The sequence below is a fragment of the Narcine bancroftii genome, chromosome 9, assembly GCF_036971445.1.
Source record: "Narcine bancroftii isolate sNarBan1 chromosome 9, sNarBan1.hap1, whole genome shotgun sequence".
NCBI lineage: Eukaryota > Metazoa > Chordata > Chondrichthyes > Torpediniformes > Narcinidae > Narcine > Narcine bancroftii.
Genome location: NC_091477.1, coordinates 32684871 through 32699121, shown reverse-complemented (window position 1 = coordinate 32699121; position 14251 = coordinate 32684871). Strand labels below are relative to the sequence as shown.

The 14251-nt window shown below is 39.5% G+C and overlaps 1 protein-coding gene across 10 annotated transcripts in view; it reads right to left on the bottom strand.

Moving 5' to 3' along the window:
* The window catches only part of rnf44 (ring finger protein 44), a 124884-nt gene that overhangs the window by 73863 nt on the left and 36770 nt on the right, over nucleotides 1–14251 (bottom strand). The window contains exons 1-2 of one of the 10 annotated variants that reach the window (XM_069898708.1): nucleotides 7911–8092; nucleotides 3390–3518 (exon numbers count right to left, since the gene is read on the bottom strand). The exons of 3 other annotated variants lie outside the window; for them this stretch is intronic. In XM_069898708.1, the coding sequence (XP_069754809.1) occupies nucleotides 3390–3392 (3 nt within the window). In that variant the 5' untranslated portion in view covers nucleotides 3393–3518; nucleotides 7911–8092. Of the gene's footprint in view, nucleotides 1–3389; nucleotides 3519–6438; nucleotides 6460–6789; nucleotides 7073–7111; nucleotides 7496–7910; nucleotides 8093–14251 lie in introns of those variants that run through there. 6 more of the 10 variants (XM_069898714.1, XM_069898710.1, XM_069898709.1 and 3 more) reach the window with 6 other exon arrangements.

Here is a 14251-nt window from a genome sequence, read left to right as displayed (position 1 = left end):
AGCCCATAAACAGGCACTTCAGCCCAATTTGTCCACGTTGACCAAACTGCCTGTCTGATCTTGTCTCATTTCGCAGCATTTGGCCCCCACCTCTCAAACCTTTTCTGACCATGTCAGAACCTAACAGCATGAATATGCCCAGGGTTGTCTGATCTCGGAAGCTAAGCAGGCATAGGACTGGTCAATACTTAGAGGGGAGACTGTCAAGGAACACCAGGTGCTGTAGGTTTCTGTGAGGGGTACTGGACAAAGTGGCAACTCTCTGTCCCCCTTACAGTAGACAAAAGTTAAAGAATTTCATGTATGTTACATTCTAAAGGTAGTATGTGACAATAATGGAACCTTTACATTTTTACCTGTCTCAATGCGTTTTAAAAATCATACCTGTCCCTGACATTCCTTCCACCTGCTTATTCCATACGCCCACCACATTCTTGGTGGAAAAAATTTGCCCTTTCAGGTCCCTTTTAAAACTTTTTCCTCTCACCTAAAACCCAAAGATAAAACCTAGAAGGCCATTCCCAGCCCCATAATAAAGACAGTGACCATTTACCTTATCGATGCCCCTCAAAATGTTATATACCCCTATCAAGTCATCCATCAGCCAGCAAAAAGTTCCTCTCTCCTTACAACTCTGGCCTCCAGTCCCAGAAGCATTCTTATGAATCTTTACTGCACCCTTTCCAGCTTAATAACACAATTCCTATAGTTAATCGACATACATTTTAAGAATATTAATTTTGAACCTTACACTCCAAAAAAAAGTACCTGATACCCAGTAAAAGAGAAAATATTGAGCCACATTTTCTGAAGCAAGATTATATAACAAATCATATTGAAGATTCTCTCTCAAACAAAAATTTCTTTGCTAAATGTAAGCAAGTGTTATTACTACATCTATTTACATGTGGCAGAAGGGGGAGGTAAAAAAAGGAAGAGAATTTTTGTTTTGTGTTTTGTTTATCAAGATAAATGTCACCTTGATTCTCAGAATCAGAATATTTGCTCTGGTCACATTATGTTAAAATCTATTAACCCAATTAGAATGCAGTGCACACTGATTCAATTAAAATAAAATACATCATTTTATGCTAACTAACAAGAACAGAGCTTATTTCAGAAGAAATTATACAGTGTGCCACACCTTTCTGAATGCATCAAGTAAGTTCTGGTGATTAAGGGAGAGGACTTGAAAACACTTGAGACAAAATAAAGATGCAACAAAAGACAGCTAGCTTTAAAGGTCTCAAGTCAAACACAAAAATTAAAAATAATTGAATTCTATACCAAGTCAAGTTTATTGTCAAAGGATTGCTCTCCGGACCTCACTGCAAAACATACAGCCACACACTCCGACATAACACATGCAGGACAAGTATTATATTTATAAAAGTAAATAGATAAATGTTGTTTTGTACAGATGCGGGTCTTGGAGGGTTAATGTGAGCAGTTCCTTTCGTCGTTCAGCATTCTCAATGCCCCTGGGAAGAAGCTGTTCCTCAGCCTGATGGTGCTGGCTTATACCCCTGTATCTCTTCCCCGACAGGAGCAGCTAAAAGAAGCTGTGTGCAGGGTGGAAGGGGTCCTCAATTATATTGCGCTCCCTCTTCAGACAACAATCCCAGTTGATCATATCAATGGAAGGGAGGGAGTGATCCTCTCTGCCACTTTTATGGTCTTGTAGATTGACCGCCGATCCATTTTTCTGTAGCAACCGTACCACACAGTGATGCAGCCGGCCAGGTCACTCGAGAGAGAGAGCTCCTATGGGTGGGCATAATGGTGGCCAGTAGCCTTGTTCACTTCAGTCTTCTCAGGAAGTGCAGTTGCTGTTGTGCCTTCTTGACAAGTGAGAGATGCCGAGTGTCTGCAATAGGTCTCTAGTTAAGTGACCTCCAAGGAACTGGGTACTCTCCACTCGCTATTACAGATTGGTTGATGTGTAGTGGATGGTGGTCGTTCCTGGTCCTCCTGAAATCCATGATAATTTCCTTCATCTTGTCCTCATTGAGACTCAGGTTGTTGATTATGCACCATTCTACGAGAGTTCCCACTTCTTCTCTGTAGTGTGACTCAACATTGTTGATTATGAGGCCAACCACGGTTTTGTCATCTGCAAACTTGAAGACAGTGTTGAAGCTGGATCTAATGATGGCTCAGTAGCGTGAACAGGAGTGGACGGCGCACACAGTCCTGAGCTGTGCCAGGGTTCAGAATGACAATACTCGATACCCTGCTACTGAATGGACAGAATGTGGCCTTTCTGTTAGGAAATCCAGGATCCAGTTCCAGAGAGGGGTGTTGAGTCCCAATAAGGACAACTTCTCCAACAGCCTCTAGGGAATGATCATAACACTGAGTTGAAGTCAATGAACAGCAGCCTGGCATATGAGGCGTTGTTCTCCAGGTGGGCCAGAACAAAGTGAAGAGACAAGGCGATAGCATGGTCTGTGGAACAGCTTCTATAGGCAAATCATAATGAATCCAATGTCTCTGGAGGAAAGGAGATTTAATGTAACAAAAGGAAAATTTGGAATGTTACTTTAAACCATGGGAGTAGAAAGAGGTGGAAGCTGAAATGTCCAATCATATTTAGGGCTGACCAACACTCTTCACTTTAAGATGCCAGAATAACATTTCTGATACAACCCGTGGAATTATTTAAATACAGCAAAAGAAATTACAGTCAGTTCTGATAGGAAAATACTCTCACTTATGTCTAACTCCACATCTGACAAGCAGATACTGCAAGGATGTGCTTTTTAAAAAAAAAAACTTATGAACCACACCAGTTTTCTGAAATATTTCTAAATGTATGTTTTATTATAGCTCTGTACTGTGGACTATGAACAGGATGAAGATTAGTTGAAAGAATCCTGAGTGATCAGATGAGTAAAATTTGAAGGCCAAACCAGGTCCTAACGCAGTTCATCTTGATCACCAGCCACAATTACATTCAAGTTACTAAATGCCACGTGCTGTTCAGTCATGTTACATAAACGTCAGAGGATAAAAATGTAACCATTATACAGTAAAACCCCCAGTATGCAGCACCGATGGGGATTGGTCAGATAAATGAATTTGCTGGTTGCTTGAGATGGGGTGTTGAGTGATTGGTGAACTAACCGTTAATGGGCACCAATTTTAAACTTTCATATTTTTTTTTACCCGTTTATTTTCCGCAATTTTTTTTCTTTCCGGTTGTTTGAGTTCTAGATAATGGGGATTTTACTGTATTACTTATGCATGATAAATATCAAAGCACGATTGATCAAACTAATGACAAGAAATTTTATAAGAATCATTATATGAAGTATGCCCGCAGAGAAGTTTGTGCAATGATACATGGAAATGGTAATATAGGTAAATTAGTTTATTAACGACAATACCATCTGATTAAGTTCAGCCGATTTTACAATGTTCCTTACGTTGATCACGTATCACACGGTTTCCAGAAACAAGTTGGTTGAATATGAATGGTTGATATGTTGTTGCTTTCTTGTCTGCTAGCATAGCCACTATTTAATGAAAAATTAATAATCATTTGTTAGTTCTACATTTAGAGGAAAATCCTCAATACAGAAACCTTGAGAGTGTGGAATGAGCTGCCAGCTGAAGCGGTGAATGCGGGCTCATTTTGACATTTAAGAAAAATTTAGATGGGTTGGGTGTGGAGGGCAATGGTCCATGTGTTGGTCATTGGGATTAGACAATAATTATAGTTCAGCCCAGAATCTAAGTTTCTAGCTGGATATCAAATATGCATAACAAAGTAGGAAAATATGGGACATTACATAAACATAATTTTGTCTAGTGTCCCAAAATTCATCATGTAAAATAGACTTCTTATTCTAAACAAAAACCACAGTAAATGTTTTAAATAACAGGCTGAAAGTCCTTTACATAGCAGCATCCCACAATAAATTTAGTGAACATTCATCGATTTGTTGTGCTCTAATTTGAGAAAGGAATATTACTTTGAGCTTCAGAAAATCACCTCAATTTCCTTCTGATTCAACATAGGATTTTTAATGGAGACACATGAGACTAGATGCTGGGTAGTTTATTGGAAAAGGATAATTAGTGTTCATCAAAACTAAAATTAATATTAAAGCATCATCCTAAGTGTGGGACTACAATGGTCTTCACAAGTTTGTCAAAAAGCAGAAGTAAAAAAGGTTGGTTAAATCCAGTATTATTAAATTATATTTTACAGAGGCAAATATTGTTCTACCAGGGAATACACAAGGAACAAAAAGCATCTTGCAAATAACTTTTATCAGAACTTTGTGAAGCAATGTTTTAAATCAAGTGGAGATCATTTCTGATATCATGCTAATTTCACCAAGCCCTATTTTTCCCAAACAAGCCTCCATATTAGTTGAACACAAAATTTTGTAGGGAAGGGGGCTATACCATTGGCATGTGAGCCCAATGTATAATGGCACCATTATCACACAAGTACTGTATAACTGCAATGGCTTGAGGACAAATAGCCATGATGACACTTTGACTTATTTAAATGAGGTCACAAAACTACTGCCTTTTGAAATAGTTATCATTCATTTGCATTATTAATGATTTGAAGTGTGGCCTTGTCTAGACGCTCTGGTAAATGGGAAAAAAGTTTTTAATAATACCTTTTATGACCTCCGTGCATCATTAAGTGCTGTAGAGCCAATAGAATTCAACAGAAACCACAGCTTAAACATTAATAACCCACAAACAGCAAGGAGTTAATGACCAGATGTATTGGACTTTGATAGGAGGGTGAGCATTGGTCAAAACACCTGGTGAATGCTTATGTGTTTATTTTAGTTAATGCCAAATAAAATGTTTTACATCTATCTAAGCAAATAAGTGTTTAAATGATAATTCATTTTAAAGATGGTTCTTCAATCTGCAGTGTTAGTTTAGATTACAGGTTCAAATCTCAGAAGTGGTTTTAAACCAACCATTTCTGGAGCCATAACCAAAAATATCGCTCAGCCAAAATTCAAGATATGGGAATCAGGTGCACGAATCTGCATTCTCTCACTTATAGAACAGTGAGAGAGGCTCAGCCACTCTTCCCTCCATCCAAATAAAGTATTAGAATGAAAATCTGACAAAAGAATCAATTATATAAAATTAGTTTCCTTCTGATTCTTCTTTCACTCTCCACATCACATACAATTTATCCAAATAGTAAGGAACTTAAAAATAAGTATCCATAATATTTGTAAACACTGTTTTAATTAAATCAAAACATCACATCACAACCTGCTACAATCTAGTCAAGATCCATCTACAAACAAGTTTTCTCAATGTTTTACACAATATTTATCCTTCAACAAGGTTCTAATTAAGTTTTTCTACTCTATCTCAATGCCATTTTTATGTAGCTGTTAGAACTAAGAGTTGACATTGCTTCAAAGCATTTCATTGGTTATGCAGCGTACATTCAGATTATTTTTTTAAAAAAGAGAATATTATTCAGACAAGATCTTTTGCTCAGCATGAACTTCCAGACTAGTGTGTCCAATGATGCATCATGAATGTAAAATGAAGCATAAAAAAAATCATAAATACTCAAAAAATTCATCAAATCAGACTGTACTCGTGGAAAGAAAAAAAGTCAATGTTTTCTGTAACCTCTCACATGAGCTGAGATTGGAGAGGTTGCAGAAAAAAAGACATTGATTGGAAATTTTCCCTAGCATTTTCACTTTTTGTTTTATAACTACAACCAGATAATTCTACATTATTTGTTTGGCGTTGTGGAAAAGAAGTTCTCTAATTTAATTTTAAATTTTAATTTTGTAAAAAAAATTAGACATACAGCATATATCCAGCCAATGAGCCTGAGCTGCCAAAAATACCCCAATTAACCTACAACCCCCATCTGTTTTAAAGCGAGGGAGGAAACCAGAGCACCCAGAGGAAACCCACACAGACACAGGAAGAAAGTACAAACTCCTTTCTGACAGCCCCGGATTCGAACCTGTGTCTCCGGTGCTGCAAGAACATTGTGCCACCCAGAACCCTATTATGCTTTTGTGCTGTTCTACCAAGTGGAAAACTATTACCATTTCTCCTCCTAATATTTGGAAATAATACTTCAACCGTCATTATCAGTCGATTAACACAAAGGCGACAGACACTGGAATCTTGAGTAAAATGGATTGCTGGAGGAACAAAGCAGATCAGCAGCATCTGATCTGCAAAGGGTGAAATGGTCAATGTTTCAGCTCTGGACTCTTTATCAAGACCAAAGTGAAACAGGAAGATTATTACATACATATGTAAAGTATTCTATATTTTAAATATGCAATGTCACATCCCTTTTCACTTTAGGCTCCATAGAGAGTCCCAACTCGAAATACTGACTGACCATGTCTACTGCTAATTCTTTATTATCCAATTGGCTGTTTTTATGGTTTTCAAAGTGCCACGTACCTGCAGAGATATAACAACGACCAGAAATTCAAACTGTCATAAAGTTGTTTTCATTTCTGATCACTGGGATCTTTGGAAAAAGGTACATATTTATCTGGAGCACATTGTAGAGCAAAATATTATGCCCAGTCAATGACCTACCAGTTGGAAAAAGCCATCAAACATAAATCCATCCTCCCAAAAAACTAACACATGGAAAAACACCTCCAAACATCTCAGTTGGATGAAGGCTCTTTGAAGAAGTCAAATAAACTGCTCTAGCGTTTACAAGGCACTTGCATCCAGGTGAGGGCTTTTTTTCCCCCCTTTCGTTTCTGTCCAACTCAAAACAATGTGCAAGACAAAACGTACTTCAAGTCACCAACCGTGACCTCATCACAGATGCCTCGATGGGTTAGAATCTGCCAAGTGGACTGGCAAGCGGACAAGGGGAGCATTTGGTTGACACGGGCTGATCGTGAGGGCCATATGGCGTGAATCGAATGGCCAGAAATGAAAACTTGAAAGCACACAAAACCTTTTAATGTACATCTCCATTCGAGTTGGAAGTTGCAAAGTCTACCGGCGGGGAACTTCCCAGTTGCGACTTTGATGTGTTTTTTATGGGGGGGGGGGGGGTTGGAAATCCAACAGTGGAAAGAAAAAAGACACAATGTAGCTTTTCCTGCCCAACCTGAAAGGACTCGGGGGTAACCCTGCCCAGTGGCAAAACTCGATCAAGCTGGCGGAGACTCAACATCCTTCAGTTTCCCCATCAAAACCGAAACCCTTGGGGGGGTGGGGGGGGGGGTCCGGGCTGCTTTCCAGCGGTCTTGTCCGTGGTTGGGGTGACTCAACCCAACGATACAATGCAAAGATGCAAGTGGAGTAGCGATTCGGGGCCGCGCCGCCAGGACACCACGTGCTCGCAGCCAAACAAAGCAACAATGAATCTGCGGGAAGAAAAGGAGCAGAAGACGAGGGGGCTCCGAACCCGGGTAACAATCGCAACTGTCTCCCCGGCCCACGGGGGCTGGCCGGGGGAAGGGAGCGTAAACGGGACCATTCCAGTCCCGCCGGTGTCGATCCCTTAACCGCCCCCGAATCCAGAAGCCGAACAAAGGTCAAAAATAACAACCACCCAAAAAAAAATCACTGGGAGTTCAGTTAAACTGCACCTTCGCCGCCACCGCTCTGCTGTGGGTGCCGGGGAAAGACTCTCTCTCCCCTCTCCCCCCCCCCTCCCCATCCCACCAGTCGGGCATCGAGCCCAGGACTTGGGAAGTGCGACTGACACCCCACAGCCTGGTCCCACCACCAATAATAATTTTTAAAAACCAAATACAAACATCGGCTGCATTCCGTTTCAGTTAGACCGCGCTGCCTCCGTCCAAAGGCAGATCAATAAATAAAGAAAGCCATCACAATAAACATCCCGGCAGACACACGCACACTGAGCGCCGCAGGGCAGTTTGAAGGAGCCGCGCTGTTACCTGGTGTTGCTGATCAGGAAGAGCCGCTCCGGCTGAAACAATGTATCGAGGGCAATGTATCCAATCAACCCCGCGCTCTCACTCACTCGCCTCCCAATCCTTCCTGGCCCGCAACCACCTTCCCTCGCCCCCACCTTGCCCGTTTATTGCCGTGTGGTTGTTGCAAGCTCCGCTCCCACCCCCCCACCCCCCCGCCGCTGCTTGTCGCGACGTGGACGATTAAACTCCCCGAGTCCGAACGAGCACCACCTTGGGGGAAAAAAAAGTTTGATTCACAACATTCGGGAGCGAGCGCGCTCCCGCGGCGCCCAGCCTCGTGTTTGGAGGGTCAGAGTCTCACAGGCATGGAAAATCCGCCCCCTCAGCGGGGCAGACGTGATCGATGATCAGCGGGAGGAGGGAAGACCCGTCTCCGCGGCGGGACTGTTGCACTCAGTCCGTCCCCCCCCCTTGCCCCGGCAGCCTCAACACGTTTGACAAAGTGCCTAATGGAGGTCGTGATCCTCTTCCTTTGATTTCTGCTTGCTCCCTCTTAACTTTTCACACAAAAGCAGCATGGCCTTCAAGCAGAAAGCGGTTTTGTTTGAAGCGACATGTTGTTATATGGGAAGCAGAGTTCTACCTTCAAGTGCAATCTATATTCTCCATTACTTTTGTAAATAAACTTTGTTGGGGTTTCTTCTACAAGGTACCCTGGCGATTTTCCAGCAAACGAAGGCATTGCTATGGATTTACCCTTCCAGATTCACCTTTGTCTCTTTAAGCAAACAAAACATTGAACCTATGAGGATCTCCGGCGTTCTCTTTTAATGCTTTCCACCATTGTATCCCTTTTGTAGCTTATTAATCTCGTTCCACAGACGTTCCTCTTTTGTGCTCTTCGTCCTTGTTCTACTTCGATTACTGCTTAAAAAATTGCACTCCTCCTTCCAGTTCCAAATCTTTCACCTCAACTCACTTGGAGCATTTGAAGCAATTTCCATTAAGGCTTTTTTTAATTCTTTTCTCACCAATTTCCTTGTCATTTCCAGAAGTTAAATGCTTGCTGGATACGGATCCATGGGCACAAGGTGGGTTTCATTCACCCCGAATTGCCAGAAAGTTATTCAAATGAAGGGCAACACAAACTTTCCAATTTAACAACCAATCTCAATTCTCACCCGATAATCAACACAGACGTTCCCATTGATAGTCTTCAGCAACGACAAAGAATGGGAGCCCGAGTTAACTACTCAGAGCAGGGATATACTACAGAGTGAAAACTACATTTCAGATCGTGTTGATGCAAGAGTGAACTATCAAATCTAACTGTCTGTAGCAACATTCTTCCCCAAAGCCACCTCCATACCCAATCCAAAGTGAAGGGGGGGGGGGGGGGGGGGGAAACAAATGTTGCAAATCATGAAATTGCCCAGTCAAAGTTGATCTCTGATACAGGATGCAACATAAAAGGACTGAAAATATAACTTCCACCCAGCCTTAGGAAAGGACCATAACCCGCACCCAAATTCTTCTGAAACCTTCAGGAGAAAAAAAAAACTGGTGAAGAAACTAATTAGACTGAAATTATAATTCATGCTAATGAACTCAGAGTAGAATACACCACAAAATCTTACGAGATTACAAGTTTGAATGAAATGATTTACAACTGCCCATGAAACCTCTAAGTTTTTAAAATATTGTTATTTTTAAAAAAAATTATACGCAGGATTATAAACAATACTATGGACACTCCTCAAAAATGTTGAGATGTTTCTTACCCAGCATTAGAAGTAGTTTGGGTAAGGAGCATTTTTTTTTTTAAATGGCAAAACCATCTCAAGATTTATTTCAGGATTTTCCAGATACAGTACTTTGCAGTTGTCTAAGTAGTTGAACAGGAAACATTTTGGTCTATTGCTTGCATCTACAGCTTTTGGTTAAATTGAAGAAGAAATGTTAAATAATTACTTAGTGTAGACTATTTGATTATGGCAAATTCATATTCAGTCAGCTTTGACCTGTAATTGGGGTTTCAGAATCGGTGTGTAAGATTACCTCAAATTGATTGCAGAGATTCACAGCATTAATTGATACTGAAATTGTACACTGATACTGAAACTGAAATGAATAAAAGCACATTTATAAATTTGTACATGGACTGAAGTAGAACTCCTTTACATACCTGCATGTTCATAGACTACCAACAAAAAAAAACATTTTCCATCTCTTTAGATCAGGGGTTGACAAAGTGGTCTATATTGACCCCTGGGGGTCGATGGGACTATTCAAGGGGTCGCTAAATGTCTATAGAGAAATTTATAATTGATAATATTTATTTATTTTACATGCTTGGGGGTCGATGAGAGATCAAGGATCCATGAAGAGGTCGATGGTTTAAAAGGTTTACCCACCCCCTGCCCCAGATAAACCCATCATTAGCCAAATATTAACAGCAGGTCATTTCAGGTTCTTGCTTCAGATGTTAAACCTCCTGGAAGATAGATACACACCAGCAAATGTACTCACATTCACAGAAAAGTCAAAGCAATTTTGTAAAGCAGTATATATGTGATGTTCTTTGTCACAAGAGGATATAGATATACAACGCATACAAGAGCAAAGAAGAATGGGGACAAGCCTAGTGGAAATACAAGATTGGATAAATGCCCAATGAATGGTAAGCAGGAATGGATCTGTCAAATAGTGTTAAGACTATTGCTAACGTAGCTGAAAAATCAGAAACAAACAAAAAAAACCCCTTCTTCTGACTACAAAAGTGTTCTATGACAATTGTATAGGTGACAAAAATGAGGCTTATTCACCCCATAAAACATGGGGGCTGCAGAGATATTCATTTCCATCCTGTAAAATATAATGCTGACTCTTTTCCACCAAAATGTTATTAAAATTTAAAGCCAGGAAAAACTTTATAGACAGAGAGGCACAGAAATAATGTTAAAAAAAAACTAAAGTATACAGTTTGCAAACAAGTCATTAATTTCAAAAACTGTAGCATTATTTTCACAGAATGGAATGACTAGTTATATAATTCCATTTATATAATTAAACAAACCCTGTATCAAATTATAACATTGAATTTATTTCAGTAATTCATTAATAAACATACATGATCATATAGTCATTGACTGAATTAATCCATGTCTTCAATAAAAATATCATGATCTCAGAAACACTTTCAGGATCATCTGCTATTACTGACAAAAATTATTGCACATGGAGCCAGTTCTATTTGGTTATACGGACCTTTCTGAATTAATGAATAAGGAATTAGCAAAAAAATTTGATGATTTGTAGATCAATTTCAATTTGCATTATAAATTAAAATACTTTATTAAATGAAAGTTAAAAACATAGATGCTGGATACATGTAATAAAAACAGAAAATGATGGAAATACTCAGCAAGTCACACATCATCTGTGGAATGAGAAAAAGAGTTCAATTATGCTTTGGATATCCTGTTCAGTTAAGGGTCCTCAACCTCAAATGTTAACTCTGTTTCTCTCCCAGATGCTGCTTGACCGACTGAGTATTTCAATTTTCAATTTTAAATTGTGAGAGAGTATGATTTTTCAGATAAGACATTTAAACTGAGGTCTTGTCTGGTCCTGAGTGATTGCAAATGATCTGTGGGAGCACAATTGCTAAACATTCTTTATATCATCTACAAATCTATCAACTACTATTTATTGACATCGACGTGAGTCGATCAGTCACCCACTTCCCTCAGTTACAATGATGATTAGATTTCAAAACAAATTTAATACCTGCAAAGCAGTTTGTACACATTCTTTGGAAAAGAAAATAATTACATCAACTAAATTACTTAATTTACTTCTTTATAGCTTCACTGCCAAATACATTAAAAATCATGTAATTATTAATAAAAAATATGCTACAAGACAAAATTGGTCAGAGATTTATGTTTCTAATGTTTGACACAACTACAAGACACTGTTTCAATCATTCTTGACATGAAATTCTGGCCACCACACTAACGGAAGGATATGGTTGCACTGGAGAGCACGAGGAGGATATTCACCAGGTTGTTACCTGGATGGAGGACTTTAGTAATGGGGAGTGATTGGATAGGCTGGATTTGTTTTCCCTGAAGTGAAAGAGGCGGAGGGGTGACCCAAAAGTATACAAAATTAAAAAGGCATATTTATGGTAGACAGGATATATTTTCCAATGGGAGAGATATAATAAAACAAGAGAGTACAAGATTAAGGTGAGGGGATTTGAAGGAATGTTTTGAATAGATATGGAGAGAGTTGGTATCTAGAACTTGCTGTTTTGAAGTTGAAGGAGACCGTATCAATCAATGCATTTAACAGACAGGCAAAACATAGAATGTGAACAAATGGGGTAGTGTAGATAGGAGGATAAGTCGCTTTGGTAGTGATGGGCAGAAAGGGGCCGTTTCTGTGCTGTACAACTAACTTTGTTTTTAAAACAAAATCAGTAAAAGGTGAGAAAGGTGGAGAGATGCCATGATACAAGAAAGAAGTGGTTTTCTGGATGGAAGTAGGCAGTCTTTACAGATGATGTAGGATTGCTGAATTTTTAAATTTAATTTAGATATACATCATGGTAACAGGCCATTTCAGTGCATGAGTCCTTGCCACCCAAATTAAACCTGATTAACCTACACTCCTGGTACATTTCAAACTGTGGGAGGAAACCGGTGGCCCCCGGGGAAAACCCACGCAGACACAGAGAGAAGGTGCAAACTCCTTCCGGGCAGTGCTGGATTCGAACCCCAGTCCCGTGAAGGCATTGCGCTAATAGCTACACCAACCGTGTCACTCTAAAGCTGAAACCATTTGGGGATAATAGAGAGGCAGTGAGGACGCAGCCCATTTCTGGCTGATGCCAAGGGCATTCCTGCCGAACTGGACAAAGAAAGAGGAGAGCTGATGGGGAAAGTAGTCAGGTTTGTCGGTATACAGTAAAGAGAATGAGCAGTTGAAAGTTGTTATTTAAAAGGGTGGTGATTAAAAGCAAGAAGATTGCCAGGTAAGCATAACATTTCTTAGAAGACAACGGAACGAATAATTGGATGGTCAGTGTACCAGCGGAAATGGGGTCAATGGACTTGGAATGGTTTAATAAGGCAACTTATTTAGAAGACCAGAAAAACAATAAGAGAAGAAACAAAAATGAAGGACACAAGGGATAGAGATGGGTTGACACAGATTTGCAGATCTAAGGGAAGAGATGGAGAAGTGGTTTTGTGACAAAGAAATCCTTAGCATTGTTTTAAAAGACCAAAGACATTCACAGTTCAAATCAGTCCAAAACTCTTGGCTTTCAAAATGGGTGACCTTGGTAAAGTTTGAATTTCAAAATGGGCACCTTGGTAAAGTTTGAACAAAGGCACAATTATAAAACCAAAGAGATTATTTCAATATTTAAAACTACTTGGAGAAGGATAGGAAGGGGCTGCAAAGGAAAAAAAAAAATCAAAGCAAATCTTTTTGAAGTGAAGAGCAACAAAATAAAATTTGGGCACCTTCGATCCAAACAATTCCGTCACTTAAAGTTATCTATGAAATTCACATCATGTTACAGAACTTCATAAGGCTTTTACAATTTACTTACAAAAAGCTCTTAAGGTTATAAGGTATTACTGACCACCAACCTCACAAGTTACTTTCTCTCCTCTGTAGCCCCCTTATTTACCTCACTAGTGGATAGGTAGAAGCACTCTACCCACACACAAACATCTGATACTTCAAACCAGTCCTTTCAAAGCACATGCAGGACAAGTGTGGGTCAGATCCACCCTTCCCTTTGCCAGAGCACTAGATAACATGACATATGATAGCAAGAAGAAGAAGAAAAAAATCAGAAGTCCTTCCCCACTGTGACAGATACATTTTTGACAAAAATCTAGCAAAGCCTAATTTTAGCAAGCTTTTCAGCTACAAGATTAATGGGTAAAAAAAGAATGGTGTCAAAGTAACATACAATTGAACTTCTCATAATTTATGTGCAAGTTTTACAACAACTCCAGTAAGAGGCAATGTGCAGTTACAAAAAATCCAAAAGGTGTCAGGATGTGCCCTTCCATCAGTGGCTGCATTAAAAAAAAATGAATCTTACAGTTTGCCACACTCGTCAAATGCAGTGAATAGCAGGAGTAGTGAAGTAGAATCATACCACACAGGAGGGCATTTGACCTGTATGTGATAGTTCTTTCAGCTAATTACTTCCACTCCATCACTCTTTTTATCATTACCCTTTCCCATTTGCTAGTTTGACTCCTTCCATATTGCATTTCCCACAACAAGTGTAATTGAATACATTGTCTAGTATAATCTTAAATCATTCCATA